General features: G+C 49.6%; 10 protein-coding genes across 10 annotated transcripts; 3 read left to right on the top strand and 7 right to left on the bottom strand.

Moving 5' to 3' along the window:
• Positions 1–56: 56 nt before the first annotated feature.
• On the bottom strand, positions 57–1,302 carry BCR38DRAFT_487121 (uncharacterized protein; the record flags this gene model as incomplete). Its single annotated transcript, XM_040864114.1, has 5 exons — positions 57–298; positions 359–456; positions 514–631; positions 740–1,091; positions 1,156–1,302. The coding sequence occupies 5 exons, from the start codon at positions 1,300–1,302 to the stop codon at positions 57–59; spliced, it is 957 nt and encodes a 318-aa protein (XP_040713448.1).
• A 765-nt stretch (positions 1,303–2,067) lies between these two features.
• BCR38DRAFT_439987 (uncharacterized protein) lies at positions 2,068–2,578 on the bottom strand (the record flags this gene model as incomplete). The annotated part of the gene is made up of 1 exon (XM_040860675.1): positions 2,068–2,578. Exon 1 carries the CDS (start codon positions 2,292–2,294, stop codon positions 2,070–2,072), a length of 225 nt encoding a protein of 74 aa, XP_040713447.1. The 5' UTR covers positions 2,295–2,578.
• Positions 2,572–4,066, bottom strand: BCR38DRAFT_439984 (uncharacterized protein). Its single transcript, XM_040860674.1, has 4 exons — positions 3,531–4,066; positions 3,425–3,477; positions 3,359–3,363; positions 2,572–3,293 (listed from the first exon to the last, which is right to left on the bottom strand). Exons 1-4 carry the CDS (start codon positions 3,687–3,689, stop codon positions 2,920–2,922), a joined length of 591 nt encoding a protein of 196 aa, XP_040713446.1. The 5' UTR covers positions 3,690–4,066; the 3' UTR covers positions 2,572–2,919.
• Positions 4,067–6,294: 2,228 nt separating this feature from the next.
• On the top strand, positions 6,295–7,219 carry BCR38DRAFT_487120 (uncharacterized protein; the record flags this gene model as incomplete). Its single annotated transcript, XM_040864113.1, has 2 exons — positions 6,295–6,782; positions 6,847–7,219. The coding sequence occupies 2 exons, from the start codon at positions 6,295–6,297 to the stop codon at positions 7,217–7,219; spliced, it is 861 nt and encodes a 286-aa protein (XP_040713445.1).
• Positions 7,220–7,396: 177 nt separating this feature from the next.
• BCR38DRAFT_411247 (glycoside hydrolase family 47 protein) lies at positions 7,397–9,154 on the bottom strand (the record flags this gene model as incomplete). Its single annotated transcript, XM_040858554.1, has 2 exons — positions 7,397–8,574; positions 8,743–9,154. The coding sequence occupies 2 exons, from the start codon at positions 9,152–9,154 to the stop codon at positions 7,397–7,399; spliced, it is 1,590 nt and encodes a 529-aa protein (XP_040713444.1).
• A 2,090-nt stretch (positions 9,155–11,244) lies between these two features.
• Positions 11,245–12,468, bottom strand: BCR38DRAFT_348539 (restriction endonuclease type II-like protein; the record flags this gene model as incomplete). The annotated part of the gene is made up of 2 exons (XM_040856428.1): positions 11,245–12,353; positions 12,408–12,468. 2 exons carry the CDS (start codon positions 12,466–12,468, stop codon positions 11,245–11,247), a joined length of 1,170 nt encoding a protein of 389 aa, XP_040713443.1.
• Positions 12,469–14,454: 1,986 nt separating this feature from the next.
• Positions 14,455–15,299, top strand: BCR38DRAFT_459267 (uncharacterized protein; the record flags this gene model as incomplete). Its single annotated transcript, XM_040862262.1, has 3 exons — positions 14,455–14,521; positions 14,572–14,797; positions 14,846–15,299. 3 exons carry the CDS (start codon positions 14,455–14,457, stop codon positions 15,297–15,299), a joined length of 747 nt encoding a protein of 248 aa, XP_040713442.1.
• A 3,218-nt stretch (positions 15,300–18,517) lies between these two features.
• Positions 18,518–20,942, bottom strand: BCR38DRAFT_467361 (spermine/spermidine synthase). Its single transcript, XM_040862745.1, has 3 exons — positions 19,634–20,942; positions 19,277–19,580; positions 18,518–19,226 (listed from the first exon to the last, which is right to left on the bottom strand). The coding sequence occupies exons 1-3, from the start codon at positions 20,683–20,685 to the stop codon at positions 18,819–18,821; spliced, it is 1,764 nt and encodes a 587-aa protein (XP_040713441.1). The 5' UTR covers positions 20,686–20,942; the 3' UTR covers positions 18,518–18,818.
• Positions 20,943–21,178: 236 nt separating this feature from the next.
• On the top strand, positions 21,179–21,493 carry BCR38DRAFT_439971 (uncharacterized protein; the record flags this gene model as incomplete). Its single annotated transcript, XM_040860673.1, has 2 exons — positions 21,179–21,201; positions 21,269–21,493. Coding segments are annotated over exons 1-2 (191 nt in total), but the record flags the coding sequence as incomplete, so codon positions are not given.
• Positions 21,494–22,072: 579 nt separating this feature from the next.
• Positions 22,073–26,685, bottom strand: BCR38DRAFT_476133 (uncharacterized protein; the record flags this gene model as incomplete). Its single annotated transcript, XM_040863028.1, has 2 exons — positions 22,073–24,576; positions 24,630–26,685. The coding sequence occupies 2 exons, from the start codon at positions 26,683–26,685 to the stop codon at positions 22,073–22,075; spliced, it is 4,560 nt and encodes a 1,519-aa protein (XP_040713439.1).
• Between the last annotated feature and the right edge of the window lie 331 nt (positions 26,686–27,016).

Raw genomic sequence — 27,016 nt, 5'->3', positions numbered from 1 at the left:
CTAACATGGCGGCGGCCTCGGGGACTCCGACACATCTCAACATGAGCAGAGGGTTCCTACGGTGCGCTTTTGGGAACGTGAAACGACCCCATCTCCTCTACATCTCGAGTCGCCGCCGATAACAAACCAGAGGCATTTCCCGATGTTTCTTTAAGCCCCTGCATCGTTGTGTCTTCCCACTCGTCATCGGGAGCAGAGATAGCGTCGCGAACCAAGACTCGGATGACGGGAATGGTTGCTGCGATGATGGTCACGGCCGGCTCGGCCTGGAGGAAGACGAATATGACACACGTCTGATCTATACGCACAACCATCATCAGTTCTCATTCTAGAAATTAATTGTGTGGAGGACACTCACAGGAATATTCGATACGGCCAGCTGAGATTTCGTAGTCGGTTCCGCTACTTTCCATGGCGACTGAGTACGCAATTCGAGCGATAGCTGTCACGCCGGCACTACACCCAACGTAAGTTATTAACCTGCTTCATGCATACAGGCGGAATAAAACGTACACCACTCCGAGAGACATTGCTACACTGATTGCCAGTCGCTCACGCCTGTATGTCCGGAGTTTCCAGACGTAACCCCAGGGTAGTAAGGCGAGGATGAAGTCGATCAGGGCTCCGTACGCTATTCATTTATCCCACCGATTAGCAATCAAGGCTTTACGACGACCAACTACCATACACCCAGACAGCGAAATCAAGTCAGGATGAAACAGCCACATCAATGACCCACCTCCACAAGCAGTAGAAAGCAACCCAAACGCCGCCTGGCTAAGGCAATGCCCCGGCAGCGCAGCAAGGGACCTGGGTCTACCGCACACCGAAGCCCACCACACGATTGCGTTGGCGACGTTGAGCAAGCTGATGGTGACGATGATGAACCAGATCATGCGCTTCTGCCAGCTGGCCTCCACGAGCCGGAGCAGCGTCACCGCGAAGGCAGTCTTGGACAAGGCTGAGCAGAGCGTGTTCAGGTCGAAACACGTCCGGAAGAGGATGTGAACATCTTGCTTTTCGTAGTCGAGGCGGCCCATACCGGCGTTTAAGTCGGCAGTGAAGACCGCCGAGGCGGAAAAAAGGAGGGCCTGTCGAAAGAGAATGAGTGAGCTTGGACAGCAGATTGATGGCAGGTGCGTGGGTGGACTGTACCCATGATACGACGAAGATGTAGTCGTCCCACCAGAGACCGCGGTGGCGGAATTTTCGGCACCATAGGCGGAGACACAGGGCCGCCGTGGCCAGTAGAGTGAGGATCCAAACCCATGGGTTCAGGGTGTATCGAGGATCATGAGCCATTGTGAGGTCGATGTCTTTGAACTATGCGGTTTATTAAGGTTTCCAAGGGTTACGATAGAGCATACTGAACCGTGTGACAGAATGAAATATAAGACATACTATTATATAATGACGGTTGGACATGTTTGATGATTGTCCGCCATGTCAAGGGCAAGCTAGCAATCGGCATCCTCGATACATATACTTCGGCAAACTACAGGGAGCAAGCGAGAGAGCAAGCGATAAACTAATCTCAGATTGTTGCACCCGTTACACAGAAATCGAGTATATGGATGTATGCTACCGAACTGGCTCGTAAATATGCAGTGCTAAGCAAACACGTTATGACTTCTGCAGTTCCTCGAGGGGATATACTTGCATTGAGATGCGACACCGCCAGCACACTCCAAAAGTAGCTGATTTCTCTGTTTCCAAGCGGACCGTAGCATGACTGGCAAATGGATGCGAAGGGCAAGTGGATGGCAAAACAAATGGCCTGGCGGGATAATCCCGCCATTTCATTTTACCGCACTGGAATATTGTCCCTGCTTTCGTTGCGCTGTTGATTGCTTCACTTGGCAGGATGTTGTGCAAAGAGGCTGATGTAGAAGGCAGGGGGTCAATGCAGCGCAATTGTGTGTATTTGATATGCTCTGTAAACAAAATGCCTTCGATCTATTTGCACCCCCTCAAAGCCTTGATCGTTGTTTAGGCAAGCCTATTACAGTCGTATTTGTCTATATATCGTCTAATTTGCTCCCGTTCATTCAAAGTTCTACTCAGTAAGGTCACAGTAGACGCCGCACCGCATTTTCATCCATAAACCTGACTCCAAAGGGAAACCGCGGGGGCCAACCAGGCTCCGGTTCTGGGACAAGCAGTCTCTGAACCGACGAGACCGGAACGATTGCTCCCAACCAGTGGAAGAGGAGCATCAAGATGATTCTGAATGTCATTTTCTGGATAGGGAAAGTCTTTAACATGGCGTTTATAGAGACAGTGATGTACGTCATAGTCAGCAGAGCTGAGATGAGGGCTAGAAACAAGTAGAAAGGGTTATTATCCCGGGCAGCGAATGCAGTGCTGCTCAAAAGTCAAAGAACGCCGCATAGAGAGGCGTTGAAGGGAGACTTAAAATAGATTGGAGTAGTTTTTGACAGAGATATATGTGCTGGTGTTGGTATCTCAGTCGATTCGCAATAAGTATGGTTTTGGCTTGTATGATGGAGTTGTGCGGACGATTGCCATCTTGAAAGTGTGATGGTAATAGAAGGTTGAGACAGATGCTTGGTCGATGGTTATTGAGGAAACTTTCAAGATGTACACAGATGAGGTAAATGTATCAAGAAACAAATATAGATATAATTTTATCTGGCATTTGCGGCGAGGGTTTTCCTAACAAGGCTTCCGGGTACCATGGCCTGAGGTATCCAACAATTATCAACATTAACTTACGTTGATAAGACATTCGGTGAACCCTTTACGTACTGACATATGTGGAGTTCTTCAATCCTGGGTCTCGGCTGTGCCAAGTTATTCAATGTTCACTTGTCCATCAACCACGGATCGCAGTTTCAGGGGCTCAGCAGCTCATCATCCTGCAGAATAGAAGCTTCTTAGAACCTCAGAATATGCAAATCATTGTTTAGTAACCTTCCCCCAGATATCCATCAAAGGCCCATGGGGCCCATACACCGGATCCGCACTAGGAGCGGCGACTGATGCAACCTCGTTCGTCAAATCCTCGTCCTCGCTCGACAGCATGCGGTTCCCGAGCTCACTACGCCAATGCGGCGCCCCCTCTGGGTAGACACCTATGTACTTATAAGGCTTGTGGCCATCACCGGACTCGTTCTGGGTACCCCCCTCCTCTTCCGTAGCTACCGAGGCGTGGGCAACGCCTGCGGGGACGACAACCACGTCGCCGGCGCGAACATGGCATCTTATCCCTTTCCCGCTTTCATCGGCTCCACCCTCACCGAACACTAACTCGGAAGCTCCTTGGAAGATCCCTAGGGTGGAAAGTGTGGTTTAGTACTACGCTTTTGGGGTATCGGGGTCAAGATGCTAGGCCCACCGTAACTGTGTACAAGTCAGTGCTAGTCTCGTCAGGGGAAGTTTGGGGTATAATGAAAAGACTGACCATTCATGAGTGTTGGGATGAAAATGTTTAACCGTGATAGTACCCCAAGTCCCCTAGTGGAACAAGTCAGCCTTCGTGCGAGTAGTTGGATGTGTTGAGAAGGTACCTTCTTTACCCACCCATTTAGCTGCAGCGCTTCTGATGCAGTTCCTTCATCCAATGGCGTGGGTAATACACCGCGATACACTAAAACTGGGAGACGGTTGTTTGGGCAGTGTGGAGTTGGCTTGATATGGTATTGTTCCGGGGCTGACATAGACACCATGTTTTATTGATTGGTAATCGCTGTAGGTTCATATATCTGGCAAATTTTGGAAGAAGTTCAACGCAGGAAGGGAGTACGCCAAAGCATGGACTTAGTGTGCTGATGATGACATACCCCGCACGCAGTTCTAGTATACCTAGATAGGCATGTATACCCGCAGAAGCAATGAAGCTTGCTAAGGAGGGTTTCCCCTATCCAACGACTCTTGTCCCGGTTTCCTTATCTTCAGAAGGATTCTTTACCCCCCTGCATCACAGACGACCCAGCTAACCATTACAAATTTGCTGACTTACGAATGTGGCCGGCATCCAGGCACGGCCCGAAATATCCATACCTATGCTGGTTTGCAGTTGTGTTAGCATAGAATTCTACTGAGTTGTTTTCATTACAGGTTTGCCAGTATTTTCGTCGACGATAACTACCATGTGTGCAACACGACAGAGTTGAACTAGTCACATAGGTCGAGTGGTTAGACGACTCTGCTAAGGCCTTGTTACAAGACGCCTTAAACGATTTAGCGGCAATTAAAGCTATCTAGAGGCTTTTGTGCAGCCCTTTATGTTGATACCAACTAGTATAGGCAGCAGGTGTTTGGTTACATGCATTCTCATTCTCTACTTAAGTAAGAAAGGGATTAGTCGGTCATGCTACTATGAGCACTCGTATGGTCAAGAAATTTGTCCTAGATATTGAGCTTGGGAGACTAGAAGCGGACCAGGCTTTTTACCGGATCGTACCTAGCTCTCAAAGAAGCGACCCAGATTATTGAGTCACCATACGGCGACATGTCTGGTGCACAGCCTCGACAATACTGACAGATCAATAGAGGTAAATTTGGCGACATATTCAGACGACGAAATCAACCCCTGGCTATACTCGGATCTTGAAAATGTCCTCAGAAACAGTATTAGCGACTAGATACCGACTGTGTATAGACAGAACACTGTAAAGAGTGAAAGGGGTCAAGGGATAGTAGCTAAGCCTAACCAAGTTGTTGCGGAAACTCGAAAGTAAATCTCTGACAATGATTCAAATTCGAAATTGACTACTGACGTGACGTATGATTGAACTTTTGCAACAGACTAGCAAAGGAAAGGGTTTGGTGCTGTACCAAAAAAATGATGCAAGCCTTGAATCGCCAGCTCCTCTTTGCTACTCCTTAGGATCACGAAGCCCCATCTTCAAATGCTTGAACGAAGTCCTCGTACACTTTTCTTTGGGGAATTTCCGTGACGTACTTGGAAATTGAAGAGTAATTATTCTCCTAATTTCGAAAACACTCAAGTCAGTTATGCCTACACATCAACAAACGAGTCGAAATATGTGCCTCACCCAATAACTAAATACCCTCGCGTACAAGTTTCAAGGTAGAATTCGATATTCATTGCAAATATAAGGGTTTGGCACTTATTTACGCCGACGTGATGAGACATAAGGGGATTAAAGCAGGAATATATGCCATTCGAGAAGCATGATGTGGCGTAATTTCCCTCCGTATCGTAAGGTTATAAGACGACTCAACACCGTGCCCTTTCGAACTCCAGCACGGTCGAACTCTGTGCTCACCTTTGATGCAGGGTCTCACTTTTTACTGCATCAACCCAACGAGAGCCTCCTGTGTCGGAGTAACACGCCAAGTGACACAACTCCGCATATTGTCTCTGTCTGTTACACGATACATGAGACTCTTCAGGTTTTCCGTCGTATCCCCATGGGATTTGAAGAGTGGCAACCAGCGACTCGATGGTTATGGGCATCTGCAGCCGATTTATCCTCGTCGGACAATCCTCCGAGGTAAGTGGACCAGTGGAAGTTGATTTACTCGATGTGTTGGGGTGATGTAAGGCGTCGTTCGATGTGGAATAGATGGGACATGGTTGATGGTGGGAGAGTGATCCCTGGGTCGTCCCGATCGAGAATGACTCGCGAGCACCATCCCAATTCCATGAGGCGAAAAGATGGTGAAGATGTTCTGGAATGTTCTGAAAGTGGTGAAATGATTGGTCAATGGCCTCGCCAGGACTCGGCGTTTCTAAAATGCCCGTACGAACATGAGGGTGAGATTGGCATATGTGCGAGACTGTTGTGTGCTCGAACATGGAATCTCACCATAGATCAGTTGAGGCAGCTTGAATATGACATCAAAGGTATTTGAGGTATTTCGACGGTTCTGGTCTCAAAGTCATGGCTGAGCTCTCACGCGTAGGACTCAGTCCTGCAATGGTTAGTTATCTGTAGATATGCTCGCAGCATCTTGAAATATCCGAAAAGCAAAATGAGAGACAAAAGATTGGGATTTCATTGGAATGGAACAATCATCTGATAACCGCAATGTCCAAGCGAGTTACGGGTATAAGATGGTTGCAAAGATGGTTAAAGTTGCAACGTTTCAAGATTTGATGAAGCATTAGATGGAACCAAGCTCATTCACATCTTCAGCCTCGGCATGCAATGCTTGACAAGAGTGGACTTAACAAGCTTCATATCAATCTCACTACTATGAAATGCGTCAATTCCCATTTCAAGTTCATGGCTTTGATAGATGCTCGGCGGGACCCCATCCATTCCGAACCCAGCTTACCTGATCCGCAATACGATATTCAAGATGAACTTCTTCACATTTATCATTCTGGTCTGCCTCCAGACCACCATTTCTCTCTGTGCGCCCACTAATTCCCGGGGGATCGCTGGACGAACAGCACAGACTGGCTTCTCCACCCACGGCCTCGTCGAGCGGCAATTCTCCACGGTCGGAGGGGGCGGGTTCAGCGGTATCAGCAAGCCCAATGCGGATGACGTCCAGCAGGCTGCTGACAACTTCGCCGGAGACGTCGCGACGGTGTCCAATTCTTTGAATACCCTTGGCATCACTACAGATACTGCACAGAGGAAGAAACTAGCAAAAGCTGGCTTCGATGCTGAGACAGACGAAGATGCGCAGAGGGCTGTACTCTTCGCGGCCGGAAATAATGTAGTGGCGAATCAGAAGATTGTGGTCAACACCCCGATCGTGCTTGATGGGTTGCAGTCCATCATGGAGAACCCATCTGATGCCAATACGGCAAAGCAGCTGCAGACGATGGAGACGGCGAGGTTAGTTACTCAGACGCAAGCTTTGCTGAAGCGTGTGGACCGGTGTTGACTAATTGGATGATAGAAACGCCAATATCCTGCCCAGCATCACCGCGTTGACCAACTCCGCATTCCAGGCTACAGGGGTCAACGCGGCCGCGAAGAATTTTCAGCCTACTACCGGCACGCAAGCGATTACGGCTCTTTTGGCGTTTGGCGGAGGACAGAATGGCGGCAACGCTCAAGCCACAAAGGGCGGGAAGAGAAACAACGGCAACGGGAAACGCAACCGTCAAGATGATGATACTGCCCAGAATACCAAGGGTGGGAAGAACAGCAATGCCCAGGCCACGAACGGTCGGAATAATGCCAACGACCAGGCTGGTGCCGACAACCAGACTACTCAGCCAGGGAAGAACGCCGGTTCCCAGAAGACGAGAAACGACGAAGATAACTGATCTTGTAAATGGAGCCACTGTGCAGAATAATTCGACACAGCTGTTGAATCCCAGTATATCATACCAAAATCCAATGTAAACTGGAAGACAGAGATAATTAGATAGCATTTTGATGAAATAGCGGGACTATACAAAATCATCTCAACCCTTAGCCAAACAACCAATAACTCCTATCAACTAGATATGCTTGCCGACAACCTTCATGGGATGCGCCTCCGTATTGAATACCCATTCATTATCATGGTCAGCCGAAATCTGCCACGGCGCCTCCTCTGCCTGGATCAAATAACTGTACTTCAATACTTCAGCAAACCAGAAGCTATCCTGGAAATCAGTGAAGTTGCCTCCCCCCTTCACATTGACGTTCTCAATTTCGGAGAACCCAGCGCCAACGGAGCACGTCTCATTGATAGCCTTGAAGGCCTCCCAAGCCCAGTCCTGGTACTTGGAGTCGCCGGTGGCACGGTAGGCATAGTAGATGCTCTCGATGACCTCGGGGCGCAGAATGTAGTAGGAGCTGGTAATCCAGTAGCCGGCGTCGGCGTAGAAGTCGCTCTGTTCCGCGGGCGGACCGGGATTGTTGGTCGCGTTGAATCCAACCTTGTTGTCCTGCCAGGCGAAGCCCTCGGGGCCGATGCCAGTCGCCGTCGTGGCGTACGTTTCGTGGCAGCTGTCGACGAGAGCGAGGCCGAAGTTGACATAGTCCTGGCGGTCGAGCACCAAGCCGCCCAAGATGAAGTTGCCGCCATCGAAGCACGCGAGGTGCCCCGACCGGAACGTCAAGTTGTTATTTCCTTGGTAGGCGGCCAGGAAGGTCAGGTCGGGACGCGACGTGGGGTGCGAGGCCAGGTACTTGATACTGGAGTCGATGGCGTCGACCCAGCGGTTCTTGTGTTTCGTGAACCTTGACGTGTCGTAAATGTATATCTTGATTAGATATTCGTAGAAGCTGTCGGTGCCACCATTCCAGCCACCGACTGAGTCCACGAACTCGCCCGTTTCCACGTCGACGTTTGTACCCAGTAGACCCGGGTATGGTTCGGCGAGTGCTCGGGGCTGAGGTAGCAGGAGTTGCGACTCAGCTCGCTGGGCTAGCTCGGCGTACTCTTTGTTGCCCGTCTTGTCGCTCAGGCGCGTCCATTCGAGGATCAGGGTGCCGATTGTGGCGAGACCATTGGTCTTTTCGTCCGTTACCCGGGGTGGTCCAAAGAGCACGTCGTTAATCGGAATTCCGGATTTAGTATTGAACGCAACTTTCAGATTTTCGGCCAGATGCTCAGCCTGGTCCAGAATGGCCGCCAGCTTCTCTTCGCTGCCAACATAATTGTTGAGAGGACCACTCAGGAGATCATGCGCTAGACCATTTGTTAGCTTGGTTCTCACAAGTAATCATGTTTGAAACGTAAGTAGAAATATCGCAAATGTTTCATCCCTCTCCACATAGTAACCTTCAACTGCTCATCATCATCCCAGCTTATAATTCCAAGTTCTTTCACTCGTCACTGCATGGAAAAGTTACTCACCTGAAAGCAGACCGCCCAAATAACGAATGGTGGTTTCAAAAAGAGAGACGGGCACCGAATCGTCGTTGGTCTTGTTAAAGTTGATCGTTGGAATGTAGTCTACGATCTGGTCGATCACTTTCTTGTCGCCCATGATCAAGGCCGTGGAAAGGGCGTCGATGGCGCTGGCTCCCCAACCATTCCTGTCGTTCTCGAACGACTTTGAAATGGGCTTGAGCGAGTCATTCGGAAAGGCATATTGGTAGTAGCCATCCCAGGCCCTATCAAACGCTTCCATGACAGCGGCTGCTCTCTCTGGGTATGCTTGGTAGCTAGGCGCACGGGGTCTTGCTTGTGCCGGACCCGCATTGGCAGGTGATATGCAGCCTAAGACGGCAAGGCCACCGACCAGAAGGCTCGTAAAGGAAGCCATGGCCGCCAAATGGGATGATCAAGACAGCAAAGGTAGTTGATCAGTAGCTCATGCGTAGAATCTGCTAAGTGGCAGACAAGGGAAAGTTGATCGTGGGGTTTCGAAGACTGGTGACTGAGTGTCTTGGATATCAATGAAAGGGTAAAGAATGTCCTTCCATTAATGACAGAGGTAGATTTGAATCAAATACAAGTGATCAACAAGTATGTCTCCGAAACCCCTTAGTAAGGTTAGCAAAAGCCAAGGTATAGAGAGACAAGAATGGGAGTTGCGAATCCCAGAAGATTATAAGGTTTGTAAAGCACCATTGTTGCAGTAGACTTACGGAATCATGAGCATGGCCAACCAGGAAACCTCCAACACTCCATCCAGAAAAAAAGAAGAAAAAATCGACATATCACGCATCGAGAGAGCTGTTTTGAACTGCGTACACGAGGAGTGTGGACTGGGCGGTTAGGTCGAGACCCACTGACCGCCAGACAGGGTTCATGATCTGTATGGCAAGCACATACCTACTACCCATTAGCTCTGCATCTTGAACTACCTGTTCATGTAATGCAGTAATTTGAGGCTCCTAGGGTTATCGACCAACGGCCGAGACTAGTGCCGGGAGTGGTTCATGACAAGGCGCCGTGGCATCTTGTGCCATTAAGCGGCAGTGGAATGTAGCCACGAGATTTGATATGACCAACATGTGGCATAAATTGGACTGGTGCGAGCAACTGATGATGCGACTTTCGACATGTTCTTGGCCGCGATAAGTGAGCGTGATATGACCGTCTTTGGGAATAGGTAGCTGCTGTGGACCACGCTGCAAGAGGTCGGCACAGCTTGGACCGGTCAGCTGCAGACGTTGTCATCTCCGGCGGCACGAGTGAAGATCACACCCCACATATGGACCTTAAGACTGCCGAAGTGGGCAACTATGGCCTGGGAATATCGACTCTAACTCGATGATATCGGCCCAAGGGGCATCCCTGGTCGAGAAAACCTTGGCAGCGAGTGTACGGGCCTTCCGCATGAGCATTAGACCGACTGCACCATTATTGCAAGTACGTAACCTTCATGGGGAAATGACCTGCAGTCATGACTTCAGGATTCCACGCGCATCGAGATAAGATGTGTTCCGTTCCCGAACTTCGCTGCTGCTCGAATCAACCACGAGTACCTGTCTAATGACCACACGCGAAAAGCTCCGGGGAGGGGTATTGTGATTGTCGTTAAGACATCCCTTGCAGAACATTGGTCTGACCCCAAGATTACCCCAAGCCTCGGATATGCTCTCAGGGACTTTGACTGGTGTGGAGAATATAGAGTCGTTGCGATCTCATTAAGGTCGATGCCACTTTTGCGGGGGAGCACAGGCGGTAGGTCTCACGTCCCATATTGACTCTTGTTGTCAAAAGAAGAATAATTCAGACAAGTCTTTGGTGAATTCAAAGTTTGGCTTCGGACATAACGGGGCTCGCATTTCTCTGCAAAATGGTGAGGAGCAACATTGTGCTGCCAGACCTCGTGGCGGATGAGATTTGCTCGTGTAGTTGGTACAACTTAGAAAAAAGATCCTGGTTCTTAGTGGCCTTACGCCGTCCAGCTTCAGGTTTTCGGTCTGTATCTCACGACGTCATGCACGAGTTTGCAGTAGCCCACTGGGCACGGCACAAGCGTCCTTGAATACGAATAGGAAACCAACCACCGATCCGAGCACACATATCCACGGCTCGTGGCGCTTGTAACTCAAGATGCGCCGATCCGCAGTGCCTTCGCCACAAATAGCGGGAAATTGAACCAGTTGAGGACGTCCAATAGGCAGGTTGGTGAGGATGCAAGGCTATTCTTCGCAGATGGCAATCCACAGCTGTTGCCCGTTCTAGAAGCGTCAGCTTGGCAATTCTGCTTACACACATGTATATGCCCAATTCCTAACAAAAATAAGTATTGGGTTTCAGAAGTCCGTAGCGTTACGAGCATCTTGGATGTTGATGAGGGGTATTACACAGAGTCTAATAGTGCATCCAGTAGTAGTGCCTTGCATCCTGCAGGCAATCTATGCAGATTGAAAGGCAGAAGAAATATTCCACGAGTTGACATCATCCTTCATCTCTCAGCTTGGCTAATGCAGCAGCTATCCCGTCGCTGAGTTGTTCTTCGTTTGGAGCACCTTTTTCTCGTGTTGTTGCTGCTGCCGCCTTTTCTTGTGTCGCAGTCTTCTTGGACTCTTCTATAGCATGTGCGATCATGGCCTCCTCGTCGTCTAGAGGATCCCATGTCTGAGGCTGCCTAGGTTTCCTTTGAGGCTTCTCTTTTAATTGTGGCTGGGGAGTTGCGCTGTCTCGCGATGCACTGGCAGAGAGGGTCGGCATATCTCTCAAAGGCACCCGACTGAGAGGAATTGCCTCATCAAGGGCAATACTCTCGTTGGTGATGAGACGCCGCTTCGACGCCTGCTGGGTTCGAAACGGCTCCTCAACCACGCTGCACCATCTCTTGACCTTCTTTTCACCCCAGCCGCCGATGACGGCGACGGCTTCAGGATCGGCATTGACGGCATTTTTTATGCTTCCAAAGGCGCTGACGAGTGAGATTGCATCCGCCTTGTTTATTCCCCTGGGAACAGTGACAAACTCGACCAGCTTCTCGGTGTAGCTTGTGGCCTGTTGCCCCTTGATGGCGGCGAAGTTTGCATGTTCGTAAGACTTATAGAGTTCGAGATAGTGGGCAGCCTCGGCGGCAGACCAGCACAGAATGACGGTGACATTGTTGACAAGCGATGTCTTAGACAACTCACGCAAGGAGTCTTCGTGGTTGGGAATGTCGACCATAGTCAGGACAATGCGGAGATTGTATTTCCCTTGCAAGTTGCGTATTCTCGTGTATATGTACTCAGGGTGCAGGCGGTGGTACTTTAGGCTCAAGAACAAGGCACATGTCGTCAACCCCAACCCGTAATCGGCTGGAATGTCGCTGTACTCCCATGGCACCGACTTGAGAGATGCAAGCACTGGGTTGCCTTTCTGACGTGGCGATACAAGAATGGACGAACCCGACGAACGTTGTGGAAGTGCTTGTGGTGTAGGCTGGACAACTTTGGGGCCCCAGGCATTGGAGGCTGGTGGAGCTTTGTCGAGTCGTTGTGGTGTAGGCTGTTGTATTCTTTGGGGCGTTGGTTGTTGTAGCCTCTGTGGGATGGGCTGCTGAACTCGCTTTGCCGGCTCTTCTTGCTGTCGATTCTGGCCAGATGAACTCGGAGCACCAGATGCGGACGCCAGAGCACTCAAGAAGTCCGGGTCGGCCCCAAAATCATCATCATCCATGGTTGTGTTGCGTTGATGGCGATTTTGGACCACGGCACGTCGCGACACGGATTATGAGTTGGCGCGGGGTGGAATGCTGTTATGTCGGGTCTAGGTCCCGGCTGCCTGAAGCTCTGGACCCACTGCAGGTTCCTCAGATTGCAAGTTCATCAGGTACAGTAAAGTAAGTCTATAAGTCTATATCGCAAAGTCGGTGAAACTACTACTGCAGATTGAGGAGAATGTCTGACACGAAGACAATACCGAAACTTTAATCTTCAGTTCGTGGATCGGAACGTCAGCAATGTTGCACTATAATGTATGTGGCCTAGATATGCCCCGAAGCTACCCGCAACCTTTCTAAGGGTTCGATACGCCCTCCCACTAATCCATCTCCCAAAACGTGATGAAACCTCTTTTCTAAGCTGCCGTCGTTGCAAGGGGCATGGCCCTGCACAGACATATCGCTTGACACACCAGGGCGGCCTTCGTGGTCCGCATCTGCAAGTGCGAATTGGTGATATGGGCAGCGCTGTGAGGTGATGTTCGCGATGACAAGGGATTGTTCATGGAGTTCAGTTTGCCACATTTGCCAGCCCCAGTGCTCCAGTTGGTCTCTTGGGGCTGCAGACGCGTATCATGCCAAGGGAGGTGCTGATAGTCTTATTTACCACCATTCTGGGTTTTGCTTTGGTTCCCTTGACGATTAATTTGTTGACGAACACCCGAAGATAGAAACACAGAACGCCAGCCTTGAGTGAGGCGATTCGATATACCCAATGTCCCGCCAGTCTGGTTCCCTATGGGCGTGCTGCGAATCGCCCAGTCAAAACGCCCAGTCAAAATACTTTCCCGCCGGGCCGATCCTTGTGTCCCTACTGGGAATAAGACTCTATATGGCATTGTCAACCGATAATCGATCATCTTAACCAGGCTACGACGATGTCACCCTTCGCCGAAACGAATTGGATGCGCGATAGACGCAGTCTTCATTACAGCTCATGGCTTCCGTAAACTCCTGGTCCTGTCTTGGTCTCCTATCGGCTCACTACACCTTTGCGAGTAGTACGGATATCGGACGCCCTCTCTTCTCTTGTCAAGTTGGGGCCACTAGAGTAACTTGTATCTAACATGGCTCAACGACAGGCTTCATATCTGGCAATCAACAGAGCCTAACAGCTGGCCTGAGTACGACGTTTGGCCGTCTACTTGGCCTTTGGTTTGTGTACCGCGTGACCCTCGTCTTTTATAGCATTTCCCCCTTTCATCCATTACATCAATTCCCAGTGCCGAAACTCGCTGGTGCCACTTTCTGTATGGTTTTGGCATGATGCTCTTCTTTTCGAAAGATAACCTGTGCAATCACACGAATGCATGAGAAATATGGTTAGCCATGGTTTCTTATCTTCGTCGCTGTCATAGCTAAGTCCTGTTTTTCTCAAGGACCCATTGTATGAATTAACTCGGAGGAGCTTCACTCGAACACCGGTATCGTTTCATATGCCTCCTTGGTACAGGAGACCACGGGACACACCGTGTGTATGTGTGTGTGTGTGTCGGGGCGCCATGAATAAGTCTATCTCCCACGCACAAATGAAGAACATTGAACCCTAAGTTCATCAAAAAGTGCACCAGTTTTGCAACAAGTTGTTGGCTTGTACCAAGGAACCAGTTGGCCTTAGCATGCCCTTCAGCTTTTTCATATCGATACTATCTAAAACTACGTATACGGAGAGCCACTGGGCTGGGGAAAGGTCTTTGGAGGGGAGCTGCAATCAGCCAATCGCCGACCCCAACATCCGCTGTGCGATTTCATCTTAGAGACGCTTTCTTTATTCCTATCTGTGACCCAGTTATTTGAGTGATTCAGCAACGCAAAGGAAGTGTCGTAAGATGGAAATCGCTTCCCCGACGTCCGCTCATCGCTGGACACCATATGCCATGTAAAGCTTCTATCACGAGCTAGGATAGTGAGTGTTATTGAATAAACCCATCCACACCGTCACTATGCCTTCGTACGAGCTTGAATATCCCAAGCAGCCATTCAGCACAGTCAATCGCTATGGAATCCGGGGTAAGTCATCCAAATCTGCACTGCCACTACACCTACTGACAAGGGGCCAGCTTCATACGCATTGGAGACAATCCATCACATTATCAACTCGGCGCAACTTGTCCATGTCTCCTTTGCGGTGCCTGACTCTCCATTTCCAATGATGCTACCCATGATTGGTCAGATGGGTTCCTTCTCTCGCCCAAGCGCCGACACTGGCGCTGTTCTGGACCTTTATCTGCACGGCTACGTATCTTCACGCATAATGAATCTTTCACGAGATCCCAACTCATCGTCGTCATCGTGATCGGAAATAGAAGGTCTGCCCGTCACTGTAGCTGCAAGCCATGTTGATGGTCTTGTTCTGGCACTCACCCCCAACTCGCGCTCGTACAACTACCGTTCCGCCGTTCTGTTCGGCCACGCAACTGTCGTGACTGGTGTGGAGGAGAAGCTGTACGCCATGGAACTGATCACGAACGGTGTGGTGCCTGATCGCTGGAGGAACACCCGCGTACCGCCCAACAACGGAGAGATGCAGAGCACCAGCGTATTGCGAGTCAATATCAGTGCAGGGAGTGCCAAGATTCGCAGCGGGATGCCGAATGACGACAAGGTAGACACTTCAAACAAGGAGCTCTTGAGCAGAGTCTGGACGGGCGTTATTCCAGTGCGAGTCGAGAAAGTACCAAGTTACTTGAGCGACTACGTCAAGGATTACAGCGAGGACTCCAAGATGACTGCTATGGAGGCTGCTAGCAAACCGACGAAGGGGGCCAAGAGCAAGCAAGACGATTGACTTTGACCAAACACAGAGCATGTTTTGAGTTTTTCGATATTTTGGTGGACAGATCAAATCTGTTGTTTCGACTTCGTTGATTTCTTGTTGACACTCTGCTCTCGAGGATTCCCCGATGTTCGTTGCCTGATTAAAGATGTCAATACTGTCATTCCAATGTCGATATTTACACATACCAACTGCTCACCGAAAAAGGGCAGGACAATAATGCTGCTGCTGCTGCCGCCGCTCTTTTCAAAGTTTCTCGGCCAAACGCAAAATGCAGCATCGGGCTCAGAATTTCAAGGCCACATTATAGATAATCATCCCCTCATTAAGCAGAGTTCTCAACCTTGACCCAGCCACCTCAGACAGATCCAGTCTGCTCTCCAGGTGCTGACCAATTAACTGATGCTATTGTCTACCTGCGTGTCATTTGCAGGTGGCACCTTTCCCAGCTCTATTGATATGCCGAGGCTGCAGGCGCCTGTGACAAGAACTTTGGCCAGACGTGTTAGTTATCGTATGTCACGTAACTTGGCATGATGGTATTTCCTGACTCACCCAAAACGATGATCATTGCCAACACAAATTGAACGCGGTGCTGCAATGACGATTTCCTGTAAGACACCATAGTTGGTTGTGGAGGTCTCCTATGTCTCGGATAAGCCTATACAAAGCACATCGAAGAGTTATATGAGGGCTTGTGGCGGAAGTTAAGGCTTGGGATTTGGAAAAGACTAGTTGACATATGTCGAGTATTTTCAAGATATGAGCTGCATCCGGCTCTCTTCACGCGTCGACCATGACCTGCAACAGACAGCCGATTACGAGCTATTGAGAGATATAAAAGCTTACTATCTATGTATGAAGTTTTTAGTGCAGCACGCATACTTTTATAAGTTTCCTTCAGCAATGGCCAACTGTTGTCCCGACGTTGTGTGTTGGCCCTCCATCGGACAGTCCGAATGTGTGTTCGACTTAATACGGTAGCGTATCTCCTTTGTCCACCGATCCCTTGCCTCCGTATTGTATATCACGGATAGACTCGCCAGGCGGAGCAGGTTACTCAATGTGGATGTCACAAACACCACACAAATAAAGGTATAAACGATAGTAACAACGATAGCCCGGTTATGGAAAGGGTCCAATTTTTCAGAACAAACACTTTATGTGTAAAACTAATACTCCCTGCATACTGGTTCGCATCTTGCACTAATTTGGGACTTTAAACAGGCTGCAGTCTTTTGATGCATGGCAATGCCGGGTTGCAAGAAGGACGAAACCACTCTCGCTCATAATGTAGGCAGTCACAGCAATTACATGAATTCCGGAAATAACGTACTCTATTGTTAAAATGAAATGCTAAATCTTCGACAGCAACCAACTTCCCTTCTGGATAAAAGTAATAATGGTGTTGTGTAGACGCTGGAAGCCACGTCGTCTCCTGAGCCCACCCTATCGCCAGTTATCCGACTGAGCAAATATCGCTGAGGGTGTTGGATTTTGCGCGAGTCGCCATGAAATATCCTAGTATAATTTTCTATCTAGGCACCATCTCCCTGTACCTCGCTTCGAAGCTGCTGTTACTTGTACTCCTGCGCCAGTCCAGTAGGCACCGATGTGATATCTCAACTCATCCAAGTTACCTCTTCCAGAGGCCGTATGTGATGACTGAACTATAATATGGCCTTTCGCTGTTTTAGGATTCTTGTGTTCAACCTCATTGTTGGTGTTCTTGACAACATTTGCTTGTTGAATTTCGGTGTTGCCAGGGGTGCCATCGTCTTGCAAGCCCTAACCTGCGCTCCCAAGACGTCTCGTATCGGTGCTTCCAGACGCCAACCGTGCAGTTTCTCATTTGGCTTGTCACTTCTTCATTCTCTTTCTCTCTCTTCATTATATTGATTTCTTTCGGTCAAACCTTGTCGCTGTACTGGACCATATCCTCTGGTTTTCTCTGTGTCTTCAGAATCCATCTGTGGACTCGAGCCAGACCTGCCCGGTGGACTACACTCAGTCGGAATGGTACTTTTTATCAGCTCAGAGTGGAATAAAAACCAGAGAATTAATTATCAAGACTTCAATAAGCACGGATTTCCTGGCAGGTCTATTGATCAAGTTCTGGCTGCTCAAATTGCCATTGAACAGTTTCACAGCTTGGTTGTTTCCCCAAAGCCCTTGTATGCAACGTACTCAACCACGTCCATTTCTAGACGAAAATAAAGGGCATTTTGATGGTTGTGGGCGTGAACCAGGCCTAGGTTGAAATAGTCGAAGGGAAATCGGCATCGAGGATTTGTCTGCGTCAACCGGTTCAACTCCACGTGGCTTTTGAGATCACCATATACCTTGGTAACCTTGAATAGGAGATAGGGCACATCTGAGAATGGTATCCATTCAGATGTGACCATGCTTGAGTTATATTCAAGCATTTGGTAGCCTCGTTGGGCCTGAGTATATTCACTTCGGAGTAACTCTTGCTTCAAAGTAGCGCTTGAATGACCTGATTGGACAACGACTCATTTTCACAGTCGGCAACTTGATGATGAGAAAAGTCCAACCTGAACAAAATCACATGATCTTAACACAAGTACGAAGGTGCACCAACATCATGCTACCCCCTGAATTGCACCTCTTTCACTCGCAGTTCCGAAGCTGTATCGGCAAATTGAATGAAGCTGTGGCATGATTCGCAACCGGTACAACTCGCCGCTTCTGCAATGTAATCCAACGGGATTTAAGTAATTGGATCTCCCAATTGTCGCACTTTCCACCAAGTCACAGTCTTACAATCTAAGGATTGGAACGGATAAGGGGAGCCCCGAAGTCTGATGCCAGCTGAGGGCAACAATACAAGTAGAGTTCCAGTTTACAAGCTTTGCAACTGGTGGACCCCAAGGAATGCAAATTCAAATAGGATCTTAAGCAGTTCCAACGCTCACCCTGTTGTAAATAAAAGTTTCAGGTTCCCGTGTAGAATGAGCTGATATATACAAGACTTGCAGGTTATTATCTTGTGTACGAATATACGGTACGAAGACTTTGTTCTGCATGGTTTCCCAGTCAGTTACAACGTGCCCGTGGACAACATTCACGTAAAGTGGGGGTTCTGGCTTGTGTCTATGATTGAGAAGCATGATGTACACTCGGCCAAGATTAGCAACTTGAATTCAATCCCTGACAATAGACCACGGAAATCTCATTTAGCTATTACTGTGAGTATACATCATTTTCTGGGTGGCTTTTGGACTGACAGAGGCCCCCCAGCCAATTTGGGAGGCCACGCATCTCAGTTCATAAATAATATCTTCAAGGCCGAAAAGGAGATTAGGCATGAATGATAAAATTCTGGTAGGGTCCATCAGCTGGAGAAACTACAGGCTAAATGGGCTACCAAATGGCTCAGCCAGAGGTGAAACAAAGCTTCAGCTCTTTGTGGCTCTATCACGGTGTGAGGCTGAAGATAGTACATTGTATCATTCCACAATATCCAAAGCACGGCATCTTCGATACAACACATATTGTGACCCTTGAAACTCACCAATTCTCCCACACCTCCTTCGGCAGCACAGTCCGCATAACCGCCCAATGTCCCAATCCCGTCTGATCATGCCAGTTACCCAGCTTCGAGGTATCGTTCTTGCGCACAATCCCTACATCGTCTCCGGTGAGAAAAACTTTGTTGTCAACCTCGTACTTGGGCGCCAGGAAGTGCTGCCTTGATCTGCTGCGCAAGAAATCCTGCTCCACGGTTCGCCTGAATGCGATACCGTCTGTGGTCTTCCGACAGAAGATCACCATGTTGTCAAAGTCGCGGCCCTCTTTCTTAAGTTGCTCCTCGGACGGCGCTGGGTTCTCCCGGAAGATGCGGCACGAAGGGAAAACTTCCTTAACCGTGCGGACGACGGTGCTAAGCGGAGGTAGCGTGAAGTCGCCGGCGTAGTTCTGAAAACGTTAGTCTCGAATAGTTTGTATAACAAACAGACACGTCTTACCAGTGCAATGACTCCATCTGGCTTCAGCAGGGTGTTCAGGGATTGCAGAAATTCGAGCGTAAAGAGGGGAATCGGCTCAGCGCCTCCCGTGAACACGTCGTGGATGATGTAGTCAAACTTCTGTGATTCCTCCTCTGCAATGCGAGCAGTGTAACCGACTGCGTCTTCGATGACTGCCGTGTGGTTTGAGGGCAAACCGAAATACTTCACAGCAAAATCGTAAACGACGGGATCGATCTCTACAATGGTAGTATCAATCCCGTGCGCGATGAGAGCCGATGGTGTAGTCCCGATTCCCAATCCACTGCTTCGGTGTCAGCACTTCTTGTCTTCAGGTGGGATAAACAGGGGTCGTACATGTTCAACGCCTTGGCTTCATTATCAGGCACCTTTTCAGCAACCTCCACAAGGCGCACGGCCTCAAGCATGGTAAACACACTGTAAATAGGCTCTCCGACAATGTACTTGGGCAATTTTGTCCACTCGCCGCCCAACAGACTGTGATCACATCTCATAACTCTAAAGCCATCCTTATGGCTGTCCAGAATGGAGATATAACCAGTGACTGATTCCCAACGATCAACCAAGGACCACCCCTGAGAGAGTAGTGTCGAGTTGAGCGCTTGCGTCGCCATGGGAGTCATGACGTGGGTATTGAAAAATGCAGCATGCAAAAGCCCAGGGATGACAAAAAGGAGCAGCTTCGACGGGGCCATGATGGTATATGTCCCAGCCAGTACCAACTCCAAGCCGACCCGGGTCTGTAAGAAAGATCTTCCAATCTGGGCCTGCAGCTGGTCGGCCGACAGCAGCTCGATGAACTTGTAGAACGAATATGAGCCAAGCCCAGGTGCGCAGTCCGCAACCCACTTAGGCAGGCCAGACAGATCGCCTTCCTCCAGGATGTCAGCCACACACGACACGGAGAGAACCATGAGTGGGAACAGTGTGAGTAGCTCGGTTATCAAGGGCCCCCAGTTAGCCGTGAAAGAGCCGCTGAACTTGAACAAGTAGAACTGCACCATGGGGATATAAGCGGCAATCAAAGGGAGAAGCAGCGTGGTCTTGGTTGGTAGGAGCCGTCTGAAGGCCAGATTGGCTGACCAGCCTAGAAAGCAAGCCGCCATAATAACCTTCGAATGCCATACTGCAGCCGGTATGCCACCGTAGACGGGCGACAGCGATAGCAGCGATACGTTGGCATATACGCCGATGATGGCGAGTATGGAGGCGGCCTTGCCATAGACGCGGACCTGCTCCAGAGCCCGCTTCAGCCAAGTCTCGCCTTTGGCTTGTTTGGCGAGCTTCTTGAGTTCATCCTCGAAGTTTTGTGGCGTAAAGGATGAGTTCTGATCGATTTGCGGCTCCGTTTTGAGGCTCTTCTTAGACGCCTGCTTGCGTGGAGGCATGATGCTGTCAAACCCGTGGTCGCGGGGGGATAATAAAATATAATTAAGTGAACGAATTCATCAGGATCAGGCTGGCCAGCGAAAACCACAGTCAAAAATGGCAAGCTCGATGTTCTCAACAGCCTGCTGTCGAGTCGTTTTGCTTCATGATGCGTGTCTTTAAATACATTACAGCCAAAATGGCCAGGTGCATCCAGGAGTCGTTTGAGTGGTGCGACGTCCGCTCAGGCAGGGATGATGTGCAGCAGGTGGATCCTTGAAGAGCCTTGAAAAGGGTCTCCGTTTCATGTTTCATCAATTAAAGTCGATTCGAATCTCCCGTGGCTTGACGTTGCACCAGCCACCGCTCCTCCTCGCTACCCGATGCCGACAATTCGGAGCTTGGGACAACCGGATCGTTTGACTTGGAGCTTCGGGTTTGAGCTCCACCAGAAATTTCCCATCACGAAGCCGAACGTCGCATCTCGAAGCCGCAGCGTCAAACCAAGAAGTGGCGGCCCAACATGGCGAAGAAACGTACGTGCCGGCACATCCTTTATACCGTTCTACTTCGTCCATGTGCTAACTCATTGGACCCCTCAAGCGAGATCCCGCATCATCAATGCGCGCCTCATCTCCATGGCCATGACGGGCTTCTTCTACACGTTTAAGCGACCCCGGACGGCCCAGCCTATGAGCATGTTGAAATACGATCCAATCGGTATGCGACTTCCTTTTCCACCCTCTCGCGACCTGTGGTGTTCTTTCGCAGTGGATGGTAGCTGATCCGACTTGGCTTTATTGCAGTACGGAAAAAGGTCCTATTCCTTGAGCAGAAACGAAAGGGCAAGTGAACCCGGCATACGAATGGTGTTGGCAGGAGGGCTCAGAGACAACGGACCAAAGCAAACCTTCAAGACGTCTCTGTACGAGAGACTTGGAGGGAGCGTACGGCATTGCTCGTTCGGAGGCCAATCAAGGCATTGCAGCTTGGACTGGATAGGCCCAGATGGCCGATTTGAGACCACTGGAATGGTATATAAGTGTATATCAGTGTATGGAATGGGGGCAATGAACGGTATTCATGGCATAGAGCGGCGCACTTATGAGAGCAAGTTTTGATTGCTACGAGTATACATTTCCTATCTTCAGTAATCTCTGTATACTTGCCATGATTCCATCATTCGTCGCCCTACCTGCTTCACACCAATTTTGGAGCGACAGCACGTACATAAATCCCGTCATATCTTCTACCAAAGTCTATCTCTCAAGCAACTATTAGCCGCTGGTTTTTCAAATATGACAAGATGTCAAACAATTCGTTTCTCATATTGATCCTTTGCCCATGTTTCTTCCCATGCATTTGAATACTCCCGGCTAGTAACGGTTCTGTCAAACCTTGGGCCATCTATTTGGCAGCAATCTCACGTCGGTGCTTGACAGGCAGCGTTCGCCCTTGGGACTGACTTGACTTCAGAGTGTTCTGGAGGCTCTTTGCTTTGTTGTGTTGACTCTGGTTGCTACTGACCGAGGTACCTTGGTTTCGGCTTAATTTGAATGTATTCTGAGTTGCAGTCTCGGCCATCTTGGCTCGGTTTTGGCTCTGGCTAGACTTCACGGCAGATGCTGAAACCTCTGAAGCCTGACTGCCGGTGGACTGCATAGTCCTGGTAGATGCCGTGGAAACCTGACTGGTCGCACTCTGGGATGACTGAGATCCGTACGTGCGAGCAAGGTTAGATGCCGGTCTTTCAAGAGGTCCTCCACGCTGGCCCACCGTTGGGAGGCGAGACGACGTCATTTTCACAGTCGACATGTCCTCTTCAGCAATCTCTGAATCGTTATCATTGGCATTGTGAGAGAAATATCGAGAAGAGGAACGGGGCATCTTGCTTGATGCAGTCGTATCTGCGGCCGCACCACTTTGATGACTGATTTCTGATGTCCTCTGTCGCTTGGGGGGCTTTTCTTGGCTGTCCTGGTTTTCTTCTCTCGTAGATGCTCGACGAGCCCGAGGATCTCTTTGAACCGCACGCTGACCTTCGACTTCGCTGTTTCCGCCATTGCTAGCCAAGCCTCCGAGAACAGGCCGATTGTAACTGCTGTGAGTCAATGCGGAAGATTTGGACGTGTTGCTTTGAGATGGCACAGAGTCGGGAGTATTTTGTGCTTTCGAAGTAGTACGTGACGCATCTTTCGTCGAATTTTGGTTCTCCGAGTCAGTCGAACGGGTGGTTGGCTTGATGATTGGTCGAGGCGGTTGAGCAAGTCTCCTGGATTCGCGCTCTTGTAATATTGAGGGGGCGAGAACACCCTCTTCTTCCATGGGCGATTTCATGGAGACACGTCTGGTTCGCACCTGGGACTCCTGTTGCGACAGCAAAGGAGAAGATGGCGGTTCACTGAGAGGACTGGAGGAGATATCAGTTCCAGTGTGACCCTTCATCGTGCTCGTCGGTGTTCTTAACCCTATTGTCAAGCCCTGATCATCAGTTATATCCGCAGCGAGGCGTTTTTTCTCCGTGGTGATGGCCTCGAGAACGCTGTGGTTTTCTCGTTGCATCCTCTGGAACATAGTTTCCAGGTAAGAGATCTGGACTCGATCCTGAGCCAACTCGCCCAATTGAGTTCGTAAGCGGTTCTGGCTCTCTCCTGCATCTTCAACTTCACTGGTCAGTTCGTTCACCTTCTGTATCTGGTGCGTGATGCCATCTCTAAGGCTTCTTAACTCCTCGATGACGGAATCACGACCCATCGACAGTTGCTCGATAGTCTCATTGGCCTTCTCGAGTTCTTGCTCCATTTGAGACCGCGATTTTTCGGATGCAGCAAGACGTTGTTCTGTGTCTCGCTGCACCTCCTGCACCCGTGTTCTCTCATTTAGAACGGCTTGCTCGATTGCCTGCCGCTGCTGTTGGGCTGCGTCGTCAAGTGCATGCTTGAGTCTCTCACGATCTGTGCGTGCCTGGGAGTCTTGCTCCTTCAGCTGATTGGTCTGAGCAAGCAATTTCTCCTCCAACGCTTTGGCCCTCTGGTCAGATTGAATAAACTCTGCATTCTTCTCTGTGAACAACTGCTGAAGGTGAGAAATTTGAGCCTTCCTCTCATTCAACTGTCCGTTCTGGGCAAACAGTTGTTCCGACAATGATTGGACTTTCTCATCGGACTGGGCAAACTCCGCGGTCTTTTCTGTAACCAGTTGCTGCAGACGAGAAACTTCTGCTTTGTTGGCTTCGCTAAGGCCAATTTGGCCCTGAAGTATGGCAACCTGGGTTTCAAGGACCTCGACTTGCATACGAAACTGTTCGTTCTCTGTGTGATACTCCGCACACCATTCATTGGCCTCCTCAAGCTTTTCCTCCGCTTCTTTTCTAGCTTCTTCTGAAGACTCAAACTGGTGAAATGCCTCTTCGTAGCGATTATGCCACTGAGCAGCAGCCTGCTGACCTTCGTTCACTTGCTGTTGAATTCCTTCACACATACCATGAATCGAGAGCAAATTTGCTGACAACAACTTTTTGTCTTCATCATGGGCCGAGTGGCTTGACGCCAGTTTCTGGATCTCTTCAAGGACGCTGTTCACTCCTTCGTCTTTGAGAGTGCGCATCTGGGCAATGACAGCTGTTTGATCAGATGCGGTGGCTTTCACTTCGTTAAGGGTCTTTACAATCAAGTCCAGATTCTCGTTTTGTTTACAGGCAGAGATTTCAGCATCGGCGGCATGACTTCGATGTTGCTGCATCGTCTTCAGAATCTGCTCATTCTGGCTGGTCAATGTCTGCAAGTTGTGGGTGTTCATCTGTCGAGACTCGTCGAGCTCCTTTCGCAGAGTTTTGATGGTCTGCTTCTCCTGAGACAATTCACGGTTACGCTCCTCTAGCTGGACACTCAGAGTTGTGATGGTGCTGTCCACTGTAGGCCTCGTCAACATAAGACAGGAAATAGCGGATAGGCACTTGACTTACTTTTTTCAGCTCGCTGCCGGGCTTCATTTACGACAGAAGTAACCTTGCTGTGAATCTCAGCTCTGACTGATTCCGACACTTTCAAGGCATGTTCCGTGGACTTCTTCCTGCTTTGATCTTCTTCTCGAATCGCAGCAAGAGCAGTTTGATAGGAATTCTTCATCTTCAAATAGAGGGCCTGCTGCTCTGTTGTAGCCTCATTCAGACGATCTCTGTATGATCGGCATTTTTCATCCAACTTCTTGATTTTGGATGAAGATTCTTGCATCCTTGTCTCCATTTCTTCAATGTCTGCTATGAGCTGGTTCTTCTCGCCCTCCAAATGGTCAGCATAACTGTCTCGAGCGTCGAGGTCGTTCTCAAGTTCCCGAATTGACTCTGCTTGTTCGGCAATGACTTTCTCCATTCTATCAATTCTGTTGCTGACCTTAGCTTGACGCCCTTGTTCGAAAGTAAAATAATGATTCCAAGAGTTCCCCAGCATTTTGAAATTCTCGGCCGACTGTTTAGCCCCGGGAGACAACCTCCTATGCTCTCTGGGGGAGATGCCTCGTTGCTTCGAAATGTTTGACTCGCGAGACCTTGGCCGCAGAACTGATTCTTCCCTTACACTCTCGACCTCGTTTCTCAGGGGTCGGCGCAAATGCTGGGCCTTCCTTTGCGCTCGACGAGATGGAGCCGCGCTGGGACTGGGGGCCAAGAAGGCAGAATCGACCGTGGGTCGAGCTTCCTGTCGTCTGGTCCCACGTGAGGCTGTTACGGGTTCATCAACAGTGCTCGCATGGCTGGGGGTAACATTGGCTGAGGAATGCGCAGCAGCAGAAGTTGGTCTGCCGTGTGATGATGTCTTCGACTTATAAACTGAACGAGCCACGCCAATATTTGGCGGAGTGTTTTGAACTTGTCTCGGCTGGATACTTGAGTGGTTCTGAGTCGATAGATGCGGATGCATTTGGTTCTGCGAGTTGGTGATTGGAGGAGGCGGGTGGTGCTGCTCAGCCGTACACATGGCTTCACCATCGCCGTGATTCGGAAATGGCAAACCCGCAACATCATCCTCGGACTGATAACCTGCGGTAGAGACTTGATCAGGTATCGCTTTCTCTTCAGGAAATTGCGCCTGATCTTGAGCATCTTGCTGATACTGCGTGACCTGCTGGGTGGCCCCGTCAGAATCATCGGAAATGGGCGCCTCTTCAATGCTCTGAGCGTTGACCCCTATGGGACGGGGTTCATCCAGGTCAGTCGTCTCCAGCTGTTCTCTTTCTTGAATAACTTGCTTTTGATTACATCTCAAAGCTTCAGGCGCCGTTGAAGAACGATTTGGTCTCGAGTCTGGGCTCTGCTTGTGGGAGACTGCAGTGGGCTGCATTTTGGGAGCATCCTTGTGTGGTTTTGTCTGAGCGACAACGGGGCCTGGCTGCTTCTCTTTGGTGGATGAATGAGGCTGCAAGTTGATTTCACCAGACTGTATCGGGCCAAGTCTCTTTGGTAGTGGAAGTGACATTCTAGGAGACTGATTGGGCTGCATCTCCCCGGTTATGGCATCGGTTTGTGTGTAAGAAACTGGACCGTGGGAAGCTGGATCCCCATCTGCTCTTATACCCATGTGCATGGACTTTGGGGGTGGGTTCTGGCTTTTGGCTTTAAATCGAAAGTTTTGAGCCATCATGTCGGTTGGATTCTCATAGTCAGGACGAGTGAATACTCCGTGGCTTTGGACAGGAGGTTCTTGGGACGCGGATGCAATTGCGTGCTCTGTGGGGCTCCTATGCTGTAGCAGTGGTGGATCTTCAAACACCAGCTGGGAATGTAAGTCTCCGGGGTCTGCTATGTCTGTGGGGTGCTGCAACGGATCTCGAGGGTGTAATGCTTCCATTATAGGAGACAAGCGGTTGTTTTTGGTAGACTGAAAATCGACGTCCTGCAAATCCTCCAGAACTCGGAGGAAATTTTCTTGGGAAGAAAGACACATGCTACCTTGGGAGTGTGACTGGTCTTCCAAGGCTGGAGGATTACGCCAGCTCGTGTTGGCAGACCTTGGTTGGGGCATCATGATGGTAGTGACATTTCGTACCGGGATAACCGGACAGAGAGAATCAGTCAACTCTTGGGCACAATGTTGGTCATATAGGTCGAGTCAATGTTATTGTTGGTCTTTCACCCCGAAACTCGCGCAATTGATTCAGGAGAGAGTAAGGCAGCGACAAGTGTCCCTCGAGACTAATCAGATTGAAAAGCCTCCAGGCAGCAGACATGCGAAAGGAGGAAAACTCTTTGAAGTACATGAATATGCAAGGGAACTCTTCAGGTAAATTTTGTGATGACAATGTCCTGGAACTTCTCAATTATCCGAAAATTTATGGCTGAGGATTGCTGCCTGCATG

This window comes from Pseudomassariella vexata (genome assembly GCF_002105095.1).
Source record: "Pseudomassariella vexata strain CBS 129021 chromosome Unknown BCR38scaffold_10, whole genome shotgun sequence".
Classification (NCBI taxonomy): domain Eukaryota; kingdom Fungi; phylum Ascomycota; class Sordariomycetes; order Amphisphaeriales; family Pseudomassariaceae; genus Pseudomassariella; species Pseudomassariella vexata.
This window is presented reverse-complemented; position numbering and strand designations above follow the sequence as displayed.

Bases quoted from the DNA above. Each gene is read 5' to 3' on its own strand.
- BCR38DRAFT_439984 (XM_040860674.1), bottom strand. From the start codon at position 3,689: ATGGTGTCTATGTCAGCCCCGGAACAATACCATATCAAGCCAACTCCA. The intron at 3,478-3,530 runs GTACCTTCTCAA...TTGTTCCACTAG, and splicing joins TAAATGGGTGGGTAAAGAAG to GGGACTTGGGGTACTATCAC.
- BCR38DRAFT_467361 (XM_040862745.1), bottom strand. From the start codon at position 20,685: ATGCCTCCACGCAAGCAGGCGTCTAAGAAGAGCCTCAAAACGGAGCCG. The intron at 19,581-19,633 runs GTACGACCCCTG...ACACCGAAGCAG, and splicing joins GAAGCCAAGGCGTTGAACAT to TGGATTGGGAATCGGGACTA. The intron at 19,227-19,276 runs GTAAGACGTGTC...TAACGTTTTCAG, and splicing joins CAGATGGAGTCATTGCACTG to AACTACGCCGGCGACTTCAC.